This window comes from Neopelma chrysocephalum, unplaced genomic scaffold, assembly GCF_003984885.1.
Source record: "Neopelma chrysocephalum unplaced genomic scaffold, ASM398488v2 Primary Assembly neopelma1_22b, whole genome shotgun sequence".
In the NCBI taxonomy this organism is placed as follows: domain Eukaryota; kingdom Metazoa; phylum Chordata; class Aves; order Passeriformes; family Pipridae; genus Neopelma; species Neopelma chrysocephalum.
Window position 1 is genome coordinate 7,593,630 of NW_020897690.1, and position 18,289 is coordinate 7,611,918.

Sequence of the window (18,289 nt, forward strand, 5' to 3'; positions counted from 1 at the left end):
CCAAGTTTTAAGAAAACTAGCCATATAGGGCTTTGATCTGCCTGCAGTGGGAGGCTGAGGGCAACCTATGTAGATGGTACAGAAGCAGCTCTGGAAAAATTTTCTAGAATATCTCACACAGTGTTGGGTGATTTGCTTTTATATAACTGGTCCCTGGGATTCCTGACAGTCCTACATTCAAAAAATCAAAAGAACTTAGCTTCTACTTTGGAGATTAAATAATTTCATTTTTGTCATTAGCAAAGTTACAACCTCAGTGTACTGTGGTAAAAGCAATGATGGAGGCTACCAAGAGTCCACCATACATCCTGTATATTGTAGTGCAGCTTATACAGGGGCAGATCACCAGATGGAGGGCTCAGAGCACATCATATCCAGGCATCTTCACTACCTCCTTCCAGGCTTTTATAAATGATGCTCAGCAAAACAAACCAAGTTTATTTTAAACCAATCTATAGTCAAACAAAAATAAAACAGAGCCTGCATTTCTTCAGTACCATCAAAATGATTCATATAAGGACAATGCTTTTTATTAGAGATGCTAACATTAAATATAAAAAATATATGATGGACTCGGGAATGGGACCAAAATACCTCTCTGTCAGAGCAATAGATTTCCAGGTAATGAAGACCAGTATCATATCTCCAACTTGCCTTTGTTTGGGAGAGCACTTGCTCAAAGAGATCAAACTGATCATAGTACTCAGAAGTGGAGAAGAACATCAGGTCAAAGGTATTACTTAAATGACATAGAATGACTGAAATCAATGACTACTTGAAATCAAATGACATTGAAAAGATGGATATGCTTTTGAGAGCTAGATGTGGTTGTGCAAATTTGTGTTATGTGTGAGAAGCTGCATAAGTACTGTGATACAGTGGCCTTGCCAACCTATGAATGGTTCTCAAATATCTGACCATTGAATACAAAGTGGATGAAAATACAATATATATTCTTCACGTCCACTGTTTGTCAACGAGATAGAAATGGAAACAGACGTATGATATCATACTTTAATTGAAAACATAACAGTACTTGCCTTGAAGGAACTCTGTTGTTTAGTAAATATAGGAATATCACAATATCTCATGATAAAAGTTCCATTATGTAGCTGCTGAAAAAGAAAACATGACAGAAAAAAATAATGTCTCTGTGAGAAAAGAAGCATCCTTGTTTGTTAATGTTGTGTTTTGTCTGTACCATTCATTCTAGGGGTTGAGGGGATTGATAAAAAAATCCAGGCACAATTTGTTGCAGCAATTTAGGAAATAACAAAATGTGCTAGTCCACTCTGTGCTTTGGCTGTGGTAACAGCTCTCTAGCACAAAGCTGGCAGGACAGAAGTGTTTGCTCAGAAATTCAGTGCAAAACTGGTCATCTTAAGCTGAGTTCTGGATACTGGACTTCAGATCACCTTCGATCTTGCGGGTTCATGTGTATCCCTGGCTGGATTGATGTGGTGGGGGAAGATGGAAAGAAGAAATAAGTCACCTTCCACTGCATTCCTCTTTCTACAGAAAGGAGGGGATGAGAAGGATGAGTGGTGGCCCAAAATACAGACAACCGAAGCACCAGAACTTAGAACTGCAAATGACCAAACTCGATCAGATTTGCAGGATCATCAGCAAGTGTCATGCATTGAGGCATGGTCTTAAACATGTATTTGCTCAGACATAAAAATCTTTCATTGTCTGGAATAAATGATTGTCTATGAAGAAGGAAAAATGCAGAATCTCTTTGTAGAAACATAATAATGTAAATCTCTAAATAGGGTAGGAGCAGGGGAAATAATACACCATGGGGAAAATGGGGGAATAGGATATGAAGAAAAGGTCATGGTCAAGGTTTTATTCAGTGTCTTGCCTTTTAAAATTATGAATGGAATTTAAAATTATTTATAAGCATACACAGTTTTGTTGAAAGGGTTTAAGGAGAAAAGAGGTTTGAGGAAAAAATTTGGGGGAAGAGAATTAGAAGGAATGTGTGATAAGAGAAGACATGTAACAAGTAACAGAGAGCAGACAGGGCAAAACATGAGGATTTCAGTGGGATAATGTTATGAGTGAGAACAACTCATGTCCACATCAGCTGGGATTCAGCACCTTTGCAAGGTAGGTCACCTCTGGTTTACAACGCTTAACCTGAATTCAGAGGCCAAAGAAATGAAAACTTTAAATTTCTTTAATTTTCCTGTCCTATAACACAAAGACACTTTATCAGATACCTTCTTGTCAAATGAGATATAAATCAATGGAGCCTTCCCAAAATGTAAACACTAAACCAGATTATCTCTGGCTCCAATGTTCAAGAGGATTTTTGAGCTTTAATATGGTTCTCCTTTTATGGCTATTATGGATATAAGTACTAAATGATTGCCATATTATTAAATTCTATCAGTTAATCTATTTTGTAGCTGTGTATAATATTTTGTTTACCACTAAATCTTATTTAGAATTCAGTCATATTCAGAAAGAAGCAGATCACTTAGCAAAACAACAGCTAAAATATTTAGGTCTCTTAGACACAAAAATAATTTCAAAAGTTTTGAAAAGACAAAATATATACAAGCTAAAAGCAGAAGGATGTCTGTGTACTGAAAAGTAAAATATTCGTGTAATAATGTGCTTGTAAGAATCAAGGTAAAACTTAAAGTAACTGAAAAGGAATGAAAGAAAGGGAACTGCTATATGAGAAAATTATTTGTATAAACCAATAGGCTGTTAATACAGATAGCATCCTAAAATGTAGGCTGATGTTTTCACTTGGATGTGAACAGTGACGTGAAATAGCAATAAAACCCCTATTAGTCATTTTTATGTTTATCAGAGCTTCTTCCAACATATTGTCAAATTGCATCTAATGATCTCTTTTGAAAAAGGAATAGTTCTGGACAAATAGAAATAACAGAATGTGGAATGATACCGATGAAGAAAACAGAAAAAAATTCCCACCAGGTATTTTACAAAGATACATGAAGATGAGTTATTTTTAATATCTGGAAAGATTGGGATGCGATTATCTATGATAAAATAGGGAAGGTACATCCTATTTCTATGCCATAAAAACAAAACCACCAATACAACAGAAAGGGAAAAATCTGCCTAAGAGGCCTGGGATCCTTTTTTGTCTATTTCATCAACACCCACCTAAAATTTATTCAAGTTGTTTTTAAGCTGCAGTCCTGAAAAAGGTTGAACAAATTTCCAACATTCAGAAGAGGATTTTTATAATGTATTAGGGCTACAATAAATTGATTCATGACATAGTTTACTGGGCAGAGTGAACAGTTTCTAAAGTAAAGAATAAAATTCCACTTTCTTTATCACAGTTCAGAAGAGCAAACCCTGAGAAGATGCAGACAATCAAAGATTTGCTCCAAGAGAAGTATAACAATTTATACCAGCCTTGGACAACTCTTGTAATGCTTTTTGTGTCTTGAGAGAGGTTATATTTATTCCAGAAATTCTCTGAATCCCTGGGAGTGTTCAAGGGCAAGTTGGATGGGGCTCTGAGCAACCTGGTCTAGTGGAAGTTGTCCCTACCCACAGCAGGGGGGTTGGAACTGGATGATCTTTAATGTCCCTCCAAACCCAAGCCATTCTATGATTCTGTGATTAAATTAAAGAAATATAATTTTCCTTTATGCAATGGAAATAGCAAGAAGGAAAACATTCTATTCACAGATCTCAGGGGAAGAAAAAGGATCATGTTTAAAAAAAAAGATAATGTTTAAAACATTTTCTTAGCATTTTCTAGAACATCAACATCTTTTATACAATACAAGAAAATCTGTGTTTACTTCCTAACAGTAGTTACATATTCAAAAGAGGATCAGAAAATATTGTTTAGATTTTAATTTTTATACAGAAAGTTACAAATATACAAGAGAGATCATGACTCTATTTCTATCCATATTGATTACTTTCATCAGGAATTTGGAAAAGGTTGTGATAACAATTCCATTGGTGTATGTCTGGAAAAATACAACAGAATTATTAGAGATTATATAATTCAAATATGACCAGAAGCTGGCTCTATGGTTTTAGAGCTTACCTGCTAATATTTTAGTTATTTTTTTACTGTCTTATAAAGTAGGAATGTTGGTTTATTATAATTAAGTTAGTAATTCCTTCTACTAAAAACTCTATAAAGATGACTAATGTTTGATGCAGGCTGTAATAAAGTCCAAGTAAATAACACTTTTTTTTTTTTGGCTCCAACATGAATGCATCTTTTTTAGTTTTCCCCAAGGCTAAAGGTTTATCCTTTTTTTGCCATCCTTATTATTACACCCTGGTGTTCAAAAGGTAGAACAGTCCTCGGGGTGATACCACCACCTATTAAGCTCATGGCATGTGCAGACTGTTACAGACTCCCCCCCCAGGGCTCATGCTTTTCCCTGATACTCATCTGAGGTTGTCCTGCCACAGTGACCTTGGGCTCACTGCAGGCTCAGGGAGGGAGAACTCCCTCGCTGGAGACTGCTGGAAAAACTTCTCATTAAGAATAAAGTTTTGCCATCTGTCACAAGCCTCATGTAAACAGCTGAACAAAATGCTTTGGCTTCTCCAGATCCTAAGCACTTCCAGTACAAGTCAGGTAATGACTAATGACAATCAGGGAAAAAATAGGCAAAGGGCCATGGAAAATGGAATAATTTAAAGCCAGTCTTAAAAAGAGCTATACAAAAATGAGAAAAGTGTACAAGCAGAAGTCATGTCAGCAGCTCCCCTTTTCCTTGCTTTCCTGCTATATATATTTTTGGGTGACTTGGTAGCATTATCAAGCACATGTGCTGTACCATGAATAGACTGGGAATGATACACAGTTTCCAAGCTCCCCGTAGCTGGTTTTTGCATGAGGCACGTGTGCAACTCTTCAGTGCACATCTGTCAATTTCTGTAGCACTCATTTTTTCTTTTCCTTTTTTTGTTGTTTGGTTTTTTTTGTTTGTTTGTTTTAGTAAAAACAGAACTAATTTATACAATTTAAGGAACATGTTATAGTTTGAGAAATGTAAATGTAGTGCAAACACACTGAGGTAGGTGACAGAGTCATTTGGCCCCTGGTACCTGGACTGTACGCTGTTTCATGAGCATTTCAAAGTCTTTCTATGGGCTGGCTCTCAGGGCTGGCCCTCAGGTGGGAAGTGAGCTAATGGTGCAGAGGGATAGTGGGCCAAGGGGGCAGGGTTACAGCACCCTAGGGCACCTGGAGTGGGGAAAAGGCAGAGGAGGTTGTACTGCACAGGGCAGGGGGTGAGGTGAAGGGGGAGAGGGACAGAGCAGGGCTCGTTATGGATATCAACAAGAAAGGCCATAAAACTAAACAGCTTAATAAAATAGCAGATTTTGTAAGATAAGAAAAGAATAGGAATATATATAGTGAGTACACCTCATATCCCTTCAGATGCTGGGCATTCTTGTGCTTATGCAGCATCGGACGGAGCCACATGGATTTCCCCAAGGAATTCTGCAGAGAGCAGACCCTGTCCATGGAGAGATATTCTCCCACTCTCCCCCTTTTGATAATTTGAGCTAATATAGGAGTTTCTCACAAGAAAATTACTCTATTCCCAGAGGACATTCACAGAACTTTTTGCTGTTAGATAAAGGCAAGGCCATGTAGGAGGCAAAATTTGCAGTACAGTGTGGGAGATGCCCACAGATAGCTCTGTGGCTGTGATGCAGCTGAGGTGGCTTTGCAGCCAGGGGACTTGTGCAGCCTGGCACAGCCCAAGGACCCTTCTGGGCAGGCAGCCCAGCACCCACCTGCGCCTGCCTGGGATAACAGTGACAGGGGTCACTCGCTCCTCCAAAGGCAGCTCTCTCCCAGGCAGGAGAGCTGTGCTCCACCCCCTGATCCACACAGAAGTTACCTTTCTCAAACATTTTGTAAGTTAACAGATTATCTGAGTGGGGGGTCGCACTAGCAGACAGTTTTCCAACAGGTTGGAAGGTTATTTCCACCCTAGCAGATCGCAGTGTGGTGCGATCAGGCTGGTGTGGGACAGCAAGCTCCCTCCTCATGCGTCTCCTCACGCTAAAAAATGGGCTGTTCAAGCCCTGTGCATAAGGCCCATTAGAGCAGGGATGTTCAGGATTGCTGGCTCCTTGAACACAGTGCAGAAGTTAAGGCAACAGGGAAGTGAATAGGAGAGTGGAAAAGGAGATGAGAAGGAAAAAAGTTTCTGGTACGTAATGAGAGACTAGGAAAAGGATCATAGAATATCTCAAGTTGGAAGAGACCCATAAGGTTCGTTTAGTCCAACTCTCTGCTCTTCACATGACTACCTAAAATTACACCATATGACTAAGAGTATCGTCCAGATGCTCCTTGAACTCTGACAGGCTTGGTACTGTACCACTTCCTTGGGGAGCCCTGTTCTAATGACCAATCACCATCACAGTAAAGAATCTGAACTTCCCCTGACACAGCTTCATTCCATTTCCTCATGTTCTATCTCTAGTCACCAGAGAGAAGAGATCAGCACCTTCCCCTCCACTGCCACCTTTGAGGAGATTGTAGACTACAATGAAGCCACCCCTCAGCCTTCTTTTCTTGGAACTGAACAAACCAAGTGACCTTAGCCACTCCTTGAAGGCTTGCCCTCAAGACCTTTCATCATCTTGGTTGTCTTCTTTGGACACACTCTAATAGTCTGAATATCCTTTTTACATTGTAGCACCCAAAGCTGCACACAGGACTTGAGGTGAGGCTGCACCAGTGCAGAGCAGAGCGGGACAAACACCTCCCTTGACCAGCTGGCGATGCTTTGCCTGATGCACCCTGGGACACTGTTGGCCCTCCTGGCTAGGAGGCCAGTGGCCAGGGCACAGTGTTGACTCACATTCAACTTGCCATCAACCAAAATTCCCAGATCTCTTTCTGTGTGGCTGCTCTCCAGCCTGTCTGCCCCACGATTTGTTTGTATAACAAGGATTACACTGTTCCAGATGAAGAATCTGGCACGTGCTCTTTTTTAAAATTCATACGGTTGGTTGCCCAGTTCTCTAGTCCATCCAGATCTCTCTATAAGGCCTCTCTGCTCTTGAAGGATTCAACTTCAGCAAGCCTTACGTTGTTTACATTTGGTTCTGTAGCAATAAACAGCATTGGCCCTAAAACTGAGCCCTGGGGAACTGCACTGGTGACTGGCCACCAGCCTGCTGTAACACCATTTAGTACAACTCTTTGAGCCTGATCCATCAGCCAATTGCTCACTCAATGTGTTACAGACTTGTCCACGTTTTGTACAGAAGGAGAAGAAGACTTGAATAGACTCAGAATTCAATGTCTGTTGAAAATATGATCACCTGTTAGAGCAAATATGAGATTTATGCTATGGTTTAGGCTGGATGGGGTGTCTGAAGGTCCAGCTCCTGCTATTAAAAGAAACATTACTGAAAGGATAAATTGCAAAAGCAGGAAAACATTTCATAAAGGAGGTGACTGAGGGAGCAAATGGATGCAGCAGTTTGTTTAACAGTTTGTGCAGAAGGACACAGCAACTCTGCTCTGAACTGCATCTATGTCCTCAGCAATGGTGGTGATGCACTGCAGGATATAGTCCCCAGCAGACACTGGAGCAATTTCCCTGTAACAGATCTATAGAGCCACAGAACAGCTGAGTTTGGAAGGGACATCTGAAATTTGTCTTGTCCAACCCTCCTACTTAAGCAGGGCCAGAGGCCTCGACCCAGAGAGAGCTCCAGGAGGATGCAGCTCTCCACGTCTTGGCCTGTAGGGAATGCCTAGGGCCTCTCATTGAGGCTGGGGCAGCAGGAGACAGTTTTCTAGCCTCTAGTAGATGTGTCCTCATTGAAGATCTGTGTCACCAAGTTAAGAAGCTTCAGGAGTAGGTCAGCAGACTGCAGCACCAGCGGTGATGAGAAAGAGAGGGACTGGATCTTCTCGGAGACACTGGAGCTTCAAGAGTCTGAAGTAAGACACGTGGAATAGTGTGAGACTGAAACAGAGTGGGTGGATGTAAGTTTCTTCATCTGTTTGTCTGATGCACAATAAAAGTTTTGCTGTAGCTGATAATATGGATGAAGGACTTTTTGGATGGAAGAAATGGGAGAATTGGGGAAGGAACTATGAGGAAAGTTGCAATTTACCTTGTCAATATTCCTTCGTGAAATGAGATTTTTTCATGCCCTCAAAATGATATAAAAATTCACTCTAGCCCTCTGTAAGTTTGGTTTTGTTGACAGTTTATGCAGCATGAAAGGTAAGCATCTATTGTCTGAGTATTATTATTGCTGAGTGTGCAGAAGTTTGATTCTCATGAGTGAATTTCAGTGTGCACTGCAGGCTTTTGGTAGGTGCCCCTTCTGCCTGGTTCTTTCATGCAAAGCTATTTGCAGAATGTCCTGTAAGGCTCACTGGTGCAGAGATTGCTTTTGCCCTCATTCTCTAGGCATGCTTGCTTCAGTATTTTACTTCTTTAAGTGTTCTGTTTATGACTGGAAACAAATAAAAATTAAAAGAAAATAACTTGCCTTAAAACACTATAGCACATGAGAGTTAAAACCCATATGCTTGGAAATGCCAGATTGAGTTATGTTGTATATGTTTTTCCAAATGGTTAAACTAATGTAGCTTTTCATATTTTCTCCATTTCATGGTGTTTTCCTTATGCAAACTAATTTTCATTTTTTTCCATTTTATCCACTGAGTCAATTTTAACTGTCAAAATACTAACTCGAAGTCCAAAGAGTATGTTTTTTAGAATTGTTATTTAGAAGAAGGAAGTTGAACTCTAGATTTAGGTGCAAAGCAGCTTTTACTACCTTAAATCTGAAGAGGTATTACAAGTTCCTGTTCAGTACACTGCAGTTTCCTAATCTGGAATACTTTGGTTGATTTACCATTGGGATATTTTTTTTGCTTGTGTTCAGTCAATTTTTTTACTTTCTGAATTTCTTTCCCATCAACTATTATTCAGCCTTATATCTCTGTAGAAAACATCTTTCTTATTAACAATGTTTTCTTAATGCTAGTATGGTATGAAGTCTTCTTCTGAGCCGCTTATATAAGCTGAGCCATATTAAACAGAAAGCATATTTCCCCCTTTCAAAATAAAGTTGTTTTTATTTCTCCTCTGTTGCCTGTGGCATTTGTCCAAGCTGTGTCCTGCTGTGGGTGACGGGAAAAACAATAGAGTCACCTGTGATTCCAACTCCAACTTGAATGGCACAGGGCACTTTGTGGCCACTGCATCGGGACAGGTTCAAGCCTTTCTTACAACTTCATCTATAACCTGTGGTAAAGCAGTTTATCAAATACTCCAGAGAAGTTGTTGTCTACTACAGAAACTCCGTACACCAATACACACCAATAGCAAAAGGAAAAAAAAAGAACATCCCTCCCCCCAAAAAATTTTTAAAAGGAAACTGTATTTTGACAGAAATTAGAGTTTTTTGTTACCTTTCCTAGGAGAGGAAGTACGACCCAACACAAGCAGGCCGCTGTATGAGTACTGAATATGCTGTGGCATGTTCCTCTTTCCCCTGCAGCTCTGAGACTCAGCAGACGTTTGTCTTTGAGAACTTAGCACTGGAAATGGGGATTTCCTCATACAAACTTGTAATGCTGTTTGTGCTTTCTCCTAGCTGAAACCCGTGACAGCTCCAGATGGGAAGGTTAGAAGGTTATTAATTTTCCTACCTATGCTCACCAAAGTACCAGGTGTGAGACAGTGAAAAAGAGCAGGGAAGTGTGGCATTATCATACAGTTAAAAAAAGTTGCCAGTTCTTAGTGTCAGTAACCAGATCCCTGACTCACAGCCTCATCTAATACTGGGAATCTGTTTGACTGCTGAAGGCTTTGGATCAGGATTATCCTTCTGGAGATTACTAAATATCATATAATTTGTGCAACAACCTTTCATGATCAAATCCATTATAAATATATATGTAGTGGATGTGGTTCCATACATATATATGTGTGTATACAAATAAAATAATCCATTGACATTAATTCAACATGATAAGCTTGGGTTTTTAAAATGAGCATGAAGAAATGTGTCAGGAAATTATTACCCAATTTATTTTTGGTTTTGGAAGATATTATTCCATAGTATGAAACAATATCCTATAGAAGCCATACCAAATCTACATACAGAATGCAAGTGTAAAATATGATTTTAAGTATTCCAGATGGCATTTCCACATACTCTTTCTTTTTTTTGTGTGTGTGTGTGTGTGTTTATACACGTACGCCCTCTGGAATGAATGCCTATTATCATGTCTCTTTTTAGAGCTTCTGCTTCAAAAACATAATGCATAATCAATTGGATTATGTGACAAGCTGTTTCATCCTTTTTCTCTCTTTTTTTTCCCCAAGCAATTTTCTAGGTCATGTTTGCGTTAGGTCTTCCTTTAAAAAAGATAAAGAAAATCAGAGAGATTTTCTGTGGAATTTCTTTCAGCCAGCAATTACAGTCATTGTTTGGAGAACTAATTTTGAATGATATTTCTAAATAATTAATTTTTTTTTTCTTTAGAAAATCAGAAACCCATTTTGGCAGTGGGGATGTAAGCTATTCATAAAATAATTAGAATACAGCCTTCAAGAAAAATGGAAATAGCTATAGTTAAGATTTGTTCAGTTCAACTTCTTTCACCAGCACCATTCACATTTCAGTCTTCAGTGAGATGAATTAAAGGAGAAATTGTTTCTAAAAACTTATTCTAAACATTTTAAATTAAACCTATTCAAGTGACAATATCTGCTTTTTTTATCCCAGCAAGCCCATAAGTATTCCTCATGCACTGAAATGCCTTCCAAAGTAGATCTCACAGCTGGCAAAAAGGAAGAGGCTGGATCTGTACTCAAGATGTCAAAGGCAAGAGAGTTGTTCCTAGCCTCTCTATGTTGTATGGGGTATCCTCTGTGAAGCTTGGAAGTAATTTAAACTTGTCTTTATGTTTTTTGGTCACTATTGTTTATTATTTATTTTCACAATGCTCCTGCTCTGATCCCACAGATGAAACCTTGGCCCCATGCAGCCATCAGAAGTGCCCCAGTGCTGGAATCTGATTTCCAAGTTTCAATTCAAGCCTCTCAATCCAAGCTGGAGGCAATGGATGCTGTGGGTGGTTTGCCCCTCTCCTGGATGTTATTCTTTGTCTTCCACGACAGGCACTTCATCACTGAAGATATGTGGTGCTTGAGAGATTTGGGCTTGTTCCGCCTGGAGAAGAGATGTCTCTGGGTTCACCTTAGAGCAGCCTTCCTGTACCTAAAGGGGGATTTCTACAGAAAAGAGGGGGAGGGACTATGTATCAAGGAGTGTAGTGGTAGGACGAGGGGGAATGGCTTCAAACTGAAAGAGAGTAGGTTTAGGTTAGCTATTAGGAAGAAATTCTTTACTGTGATGGTGGTGAGGCACAGAAACAGGTTGCCCTGAGAAGCTGCAGCTGCCCCATCCCTGTAAATGTTCAAATCCTGGTTGGATGGGGCCCTGACCAACCTGGTCTAGTGAAAGGTGTCCCTGACCATGGGAGGGGTATTGGAAGTAGATGATTTTTAAGGTCCCTTCCAACCCAAACCATTGTATGAGTCTGTGATTGTATTATGAATTCTGGTCTATGAAAAAATTGTCACCTAGAAAATGAATATAATAATACCCCTCTGCCTAACAGTTATCTTATAAAAAAAAACATAACTCGTAAATTTTTTCCTGAGACATTCAGGTGCTGTGGCAGTAGAAGAAGGCTACTAGGAAAAAAATAATTCTGGGCTAAGACTACTGTACAGCCGTGATATAACTAATGAGGAGAAATTAAAATACTGAATAGCTGTCTCATTCTCCAGACACTATTTGCCACGTTGATATTGGAGGCAAGCAACCTACAGTAAAAATAGCAAGCAGTAACTTGCATATGAGGCAACTGCATTAGGAATTACTTCATAAGGCAAGTATACAATGAAGACACATAAAGATAGGCTAAGGTCAAAAACTTACAAGAACAAGGCCTCCCAACCTTTGAGTACTTGGCTTTGCTCATTTAGCAACTTTTGAACATTCTTCTATAGAATTAAACTACATATAACTTTAAACCTAACATGTGATTGCTGCTTTTCATAGTATCATGTATGATGACTCCTGTCTATTCATATATGTTCCTCTACATCAACAAGACTCCACCCAATAACAGAAAGCATAAAACTTTGATTTAACCTAGCAAAGACTAGAGTTCTTCTCAACATGTATTCAATTAACAATACATGCAATATATATCCAACACCATATTTTCCTCAGAAAACAAGAAAAGAAAGATGAGGCTAAACATGCTGTATAATACTTTGGAAACATTCTGCAGGAAATGAAAACACATTTGCAATGTTATTATGTTTTCATCTCAATGTTTAGACATAGATAAATACATTAAATACTATATATAACTTTTTGACTCGTGTATTTTTTCAGTCTCTATCATAAAGCTGTAAGCATAACTGAGTTGAATAGGGAGCATGTGAAGAGCACTAAGCCACCTCTGCCTGCAAAACCTGTCTTGTAGTTTACCATCAAAATTACTATTTTGCTACTATTTTACTATTGGAACAAAGTTATTCCAATAATGGAATAACTGAAGTTACTCCAATATCTAACTAACTGGCAAATTTATTTTAAGCTCAAGAAACTTTTTGTCAGTGTAAGCACAAACTTCCTTATGGGAGTTTGTTGATGTAACTCCATTGGCAGAACCAAACCGGGACATGTAAAAGATGTGAATAAAGCTATGGAGTGACTTTTGAAGTCTGCTTAGGCACCACAGCAGCTATTTCTGATGTTCAATGAACTGAGTTCTTCCCGTGCCTCAAAAATTACACCAAAGGTGGCAAAAAGCAGAAGATTATTTTTACGTATATTACTGAACAGCGAAGAAGTTGTTTTCTAGGACTATGAAGGAAAACAGCAAGGACAGATTTTAATTCAGTAAGGACATTAGCTATGAATGAAGATTGGCTGTTGCTGACTAGTCCAGAGTATGTCCCTTTTCATCCTTGTAACATCATTGACCATCACCATTAATTCCTTATAAAGCACATTCCTAAAAGACATATTGGTTCTGTTATAATTATCCAATATTCTGAACTTCTCATATACTATCCTCAAGATATTTCAGTTTTCAAGAGAATTCACAAAAAAACTTTCTTGGGTTAGACCCAAGGCTCAGGGTCTCGTGTGAATGAGGACTTGGTCAGACATAATACTTACAAAAAGTAAGAAATGAGGCTTGTCTGGCTGATCTGTCTTGACACAAATCCAGCTTCCCGCGCTTTTTAGCCATGCTGCCATGGTGCTGTTACAGCATTCCTCATGGTACTTTCAAGTCCATAATCCGTGTTGATTTATCCCAGTTCTCGCAGTGCTGGGCCATATTGGGGTGACACAAGGTCATAGTGACAGACCTTTATTTGGAGAAAGGAGGCAATCAGTGGCAATACTTTGTACTAGCAACCCTCTACAATGTGCTCTCTAAAATTGGCTGGGAAAGCAACATCCTCGAGGTGGTGGTCTAAGAATGAGAGGGACCAGTGCCACAAAACCCTGCAGCATGGAGGCACAGTGCCCTTGCACCCTCTGGCATAACGTGCACCTCAAATCTCTCCAACAGGACTGCAGCAGCAGTGGGTTATCTATCAGTTGAGCTAACTTTTTGTGTCATAGAGGAATCCCTCAGCCAATCCATCTTGGAAAAGCCTACACTTATGCCTACAGTCACAGTCAGAGCCAGCTTTGTTCCCACAGCAACAGAGGCAACTCCTATAACATGACCCAGCTTTTTGGCAGTGCCCGACCTCCTTCTGCTGGAGCCCTGACTCCAACCCTGGCAGGGCATGCTGAGAAGGGGGTTGCTGTGCAACCTGACTGCTGTACAGCCATCCTTGGCACCTCAGGACAGCATTCCTCAGTTAAAGCATGCTTTGATTCCTACATCCATGCATTTTTCTGCAAGGAGTCATTTGTTCCCTTAGCAGCTAACATTTCTGGCTGTATCTTGTGTGTGATCAGGCACAGCTTCCTTCCTGTCATACCCACTGGAAAAAACTGTGCCTAGCTGGAACGTTTTTGTGTCAGGTTACAGCGCTGCTGACAGCCAGTATTCAAGAACACACAGGCACACGGGGAGATGAAGGCTTGGCAGGAGAGTTTCAGGACCCAAAGTGTTCCCTATGGTATGCAGAGTGCTTCCTCTGGACGCCTGCTTGCTTTCTGCTTTCTCTTCCTGATCCCCACCTCATTCCCTGCACAGCCCCGTAGAGCTGATTTCTCCCTCTAGCCCAGGCTTTCCAGCTTTTCAGTTCAGTTTCAATTATTTCAGGATATCCCAGGTGCAATTTGGGGATGGGAAGCACATCTCTGTTTCTCTCCCTTTCCATGCTTTCATTGCAGAGTTCTCCATTTATACTTCAGCCTGGCCTCTACTCCAGGGCCTTCTGCATGTGTGGCGCAGAGCATTTGGAGGCACAGTGGAGGTCTTGAAGGTCCTACTGAGACTCCTACACAGCCTGTGGGGCAGCAGGTTGCACCTGTAGCTACTGGGAACTGGCAAAACCCTCGAGCTCATGAAGCTAAATGGCTGGTGCAGTTCAAGCACATCCTTTCTTGAAAAACAGAGGCATTCAAACATATTCAGATCATCCCGTGTGGGCCCTAGCCATTGCTCAGTTGCGAATTCTCCTGCTTTCTGTGACACCAATTTTAGGACATCATATACATGGTAATAAATACACCCCGAGGTCAGTGACTTAATTTAAGCATGATTCCTTATCAGAAGGTGGCTTCACAGGTGACTGAAACAGAGCAGAAATGGCTAACAACGACATGATCTCTGATACTCAGCCCAGCTCTTTCCTAGTACCTGTGGAATCAACTTGGTGAAGGGTCTAGAAGCTAAGTCCTATGAGAGGCAGCTGCAGGAACTAGGGTTGTTTAGTCTGGAGGAGACTCAGGGATGACCTTATCACTTTCTACAACTACCTGAAAGGAGATTGTAGGAGATGGGGATTGGCCTCTTCTCCCAGGCAACTAGTGACAGGATGAGAGGACACAGTCTTAAGCTGTGCCAGGAGAGGTTCGGGTTGGACGTCAGGAGGAATTTCTTCACAGAGTGATTATCTATTGGAATGAACTACCCAGGGAAGTGATGGAGTCAACATCCCTGGAGGTGTTTAAGGAAAGACTGGACATGGCACTTAGTGCCATGGTCCAGTTGACAAGGTGGTGTTTGGTCACAGGTTGGACTCCATGGCCATCTCGGGACTCCATCCCGATTCTGTGATTCTGTAACTTCTATAAACACAAACCAAAATCCCCTCCCCCAACCAAACAGAAATGTTTTAAACCTTTTACACGTCTGAGCGCTTGGCAAAAGGTGCAACAAAGATTAAAACTCAGACCTCCCCAAAAATACCCCAAGCATCCCACACTGATCCGCTCGGAGCTGCTCAGGTCGCTCCTCCCCCGGACCCGCCCCTCGCGGGGTCGTTGCCAAGGGAGCAGCGCAGGGTCGCGCGCGCGGCGGCGGCCAAAATGGCGGCGCCCGTGTCGCTCTGTCATGTTGCCTGCTGCGCCAACCGGGCGGGTGGCGGAGCCCTGTCTTGGGGCCGCGGCGGCCTCTTCGCCTTCGGCAGCTGCCACGACGTCGTCCTCTACGACCCGGCGGTGAGCTGATGCGCTGTGGGGCGGCTCGGGGCCGGGGTCGGGGCCGGGGCCGGGACCGTGACTGGGTCGGGGCCGGGACCGTGACTGGGTCGGGGCCGGGACCGTGACTGGGTCGGGGCCGAGGTCGCGTCGGGGCCGGAGTCGAGGCCGGTTCCGGTCCCTCACGTCGGTGCTCTCTGTGTCCTGCAGGCGAGGCGGGCGGCCGCCACCCTCCGGGCCCACGCCGGCAGGGTGAACTGCGTGCGCTGGGTCCGCCGGCGGGACCGCGGTGAGTAGCCCTCGTCCCTTCGGGTGTGAGATGCCGCGGGTGGCTCGGAGCTGGTTTCCCTCGGGGCCAGGCAGCTGCTGTCCTCGTAGGGGAGGGTCGGGCCGGCAACAGAGGGGCTGCGCTGTAAACTGAAGGAAATGGGGAGTTGCAGCGCATCTTCTCGCCTTAAACTAGGCTTTCCAGTGGTATTTCACAGAATCACAAAGTCAGTTAGGTTGGAAGAGACCTTTCAGATCATTGAGTCCAACCTATGACCAAACACCATCGTGTCAGCGAGACTATGGCACTGAGTGCCATGTCCAGTCTTTCATAAAACACCTACAGGAACAGTGATTCCACCACCTCCCTGGGCAGCCCATTCCAATGTCTAATCACCCTTTCTGTGAGAAATTCTTCCTAATGCCCAACCTAAACTTCCCCAGATGCAGCTTAAGGCTGTATCCTCTCATCCTGCCACTAGCTGCCTGGGAGAAGAGACCGACCCCCACCTGACCACAATCTTCTTTCAAGTGGTTGCAGAGAGAGCTAAGGTCCCCCCTGAGCCTTCTCTTCTCCAGGCTAAAAAATCCCAACTCCAGCTCCCTCAACTGCTCCTCATAAAGTTGTGCTCCAGACCCTTCACCAGCTCCATTGCCCTTCTCTGAACTTGCTCCAGTACCTCAGTGTCCTTCCAGAATTGAGGGATGTAGAACTGGACACAGTACTCGAGGTGTGGCCTCAATTTGACATCATTCCTCACAGGAACGTGACTTGCCAAACCCAGGTGAGCTTCCCAGTGAGTGTGGGAATTCGGTCAGGCTGTCTGCTTCCAGCCCCACAGCCAAGGGCACCCTGGGAGGGTGATTGCCCGGGGCTGCGGTGTTCCTGAGAGATTGGTGGCTGTGCTGCTTGAGCTGCCACCAGGCTCTTTAGTAAGGGTTTGGAGTCTTGCCTGTTTTAACTTTGTAAACTGATTCTCAGTGCCTTATGAGCAATCTATGACTATACAGGTCTAAGTTGCATGGAGTTCATATCCATGAAAAACTATAATCTTTAGATGGATAGGAATATTTGAGACACTTAGGAGGTTTTTGCTTGATAGTAATTCCAAGATTTAGCGTTGCTTAGTGCAGACTGTTCAAAGGCACTTATTCTTGTCCTTAGGCATTTATGGAAAATTACTGACAAAGAGAAATGGGGCCATTGATTAAACTGTTAATGTAATGTGCAGGTTGCCTTTTTGGAGGAGATGTACTGAGGTGAAAACATTAGTGTTTAATGGTGATAAGACCTGTCATCCTTCAACTGATTGCACTAAAACACATTCTTCTTAAAACTGATTAAAATAAATTATTTTCAGGGAACGTGGGAGTTAAATTTTCATGTGGACCTTTGAATTCTGTTTGGTTAGATTTCTCTTGCTATATTTTCCTATCCTCCAAAAAGATCAAACAAAAGCCCAAAATATTAATTTACATTGTTGGATTTGACATTCTTTTGGAAAGATATTTTTATCACATTCATCCAGAACTTTAAATATTCCTGTGACTTTTCTCTTTATGCTGTTTTAGGTAATACATTTGCTCTTAAGCTGTTCCTCCCTGTGCAATTCCTTTTAGACATACTTTATTTTGATGGAAACTTTGGTTACCAGGGATATTTTCTGACTTGTAGCCAATGTAACTGCTTATGTTTGTTGTCTGTTGTTACAAAGGTAAGGGTTCTCAAAATTTACCAAAACGTATTTTTTAGCTTCTGAAACAGAGTTAATTTCTGGTGGATCTGATAAACAACTTATTCTTTGGGATTGGAATGGTATAGAAACATGGAATAATCAGGTAAGCTAGAATAACCTCTTTTCAAAGCTCCCTCTTCATTAGTTTCTCACATATCTCAAATTATCTGTTTTGTTTGTATTTCTGGTTCATACCTCATTATTTTACTTTGACTGTTGAATCCCATGTGTGTATCCTTGTAATTGTTGGTATTATGTCGTGCTATGTTTTACTACAAATGTTGTTTCCTCTTTTCTATAGTTCATCTTTTTCAAATCAGAAAATTAACTAACTAATCAGTCATCAGGTGGATTTGTTTATCATGTCTGAAAGATCTCGTTTGTATCTTCTTTACTCATCAGCTTTCTGATGTCATGTGGCTCTTTTCTTTAAACCACCTTAAAATCTTCAAACTATGAGATCCATTCTGAGTTGACATTTTTTGTACCCTCCTTCCTCATTTCCTTATATCCATTTCTAGTGATTTCCAGTCAATCTGTGCAACAGTGTAATGTTTGTTTATAGGTAGTCTTAGAAGGATGGTATACAAGTTGGGGTAGGTGCTTAACAAAAATAAAATTAA

General features: G+C 41.5%; 1 protein-coding gene and 1 long non-coding RNA gene across 4 annotated transcripts in view; one reads left to right on the forward strand and one right to left on the reverse strand.

Moving 5' to 3' along the window:
* Positions 1-10,938: 10,938 nt before the first annotated feature.
* Positions 10,939-15,053, reverse strand: LOC113965678. Its single transcript, XR_003533599.1, has 3 exons — positions 15,001-15,053; positions 13,234-13,427; positions 10,939-11,264 (listed from the first exon to the last, which is right to left on the reverse strand). It is a non-coding gene; the product is annotated as an uncharacterized LOC113965678 (long non-coding RNA).
* A 482-nt stretch (positions 15,054-15,535) lies between these two features.
* Positions 15,536-18,289, forward strand: part of ELP2 (elongator acetyltransferase complex subunit 2) — a 37,263-nt gene continuing 34,509 nt past the window's right edge. For 2 of the 3 annotated variants that reach the window (XM_027679407.1, XM_027679417.1), the window contains exons 1-3: positions 15,536-15,684; positions 15,874-15,952; positions 17,684-17,769. In XM_027679407.1, coding sequence (XP_027535208.1) covers positions 15,553-15,684; positions 15,874-15,952; positions 17,684-17,769 — 297 coding nt within the window. In that variant the 5' untranslated portion in view covers positions 15,536-15,552. The remainder of the gene's footprint in view (positions 15,685-15,873; positions 15,953-17,683; positions 17,770-18,289) is intronic. The other variant, XM_027679427.1, reaches the window with a different exon arrangement.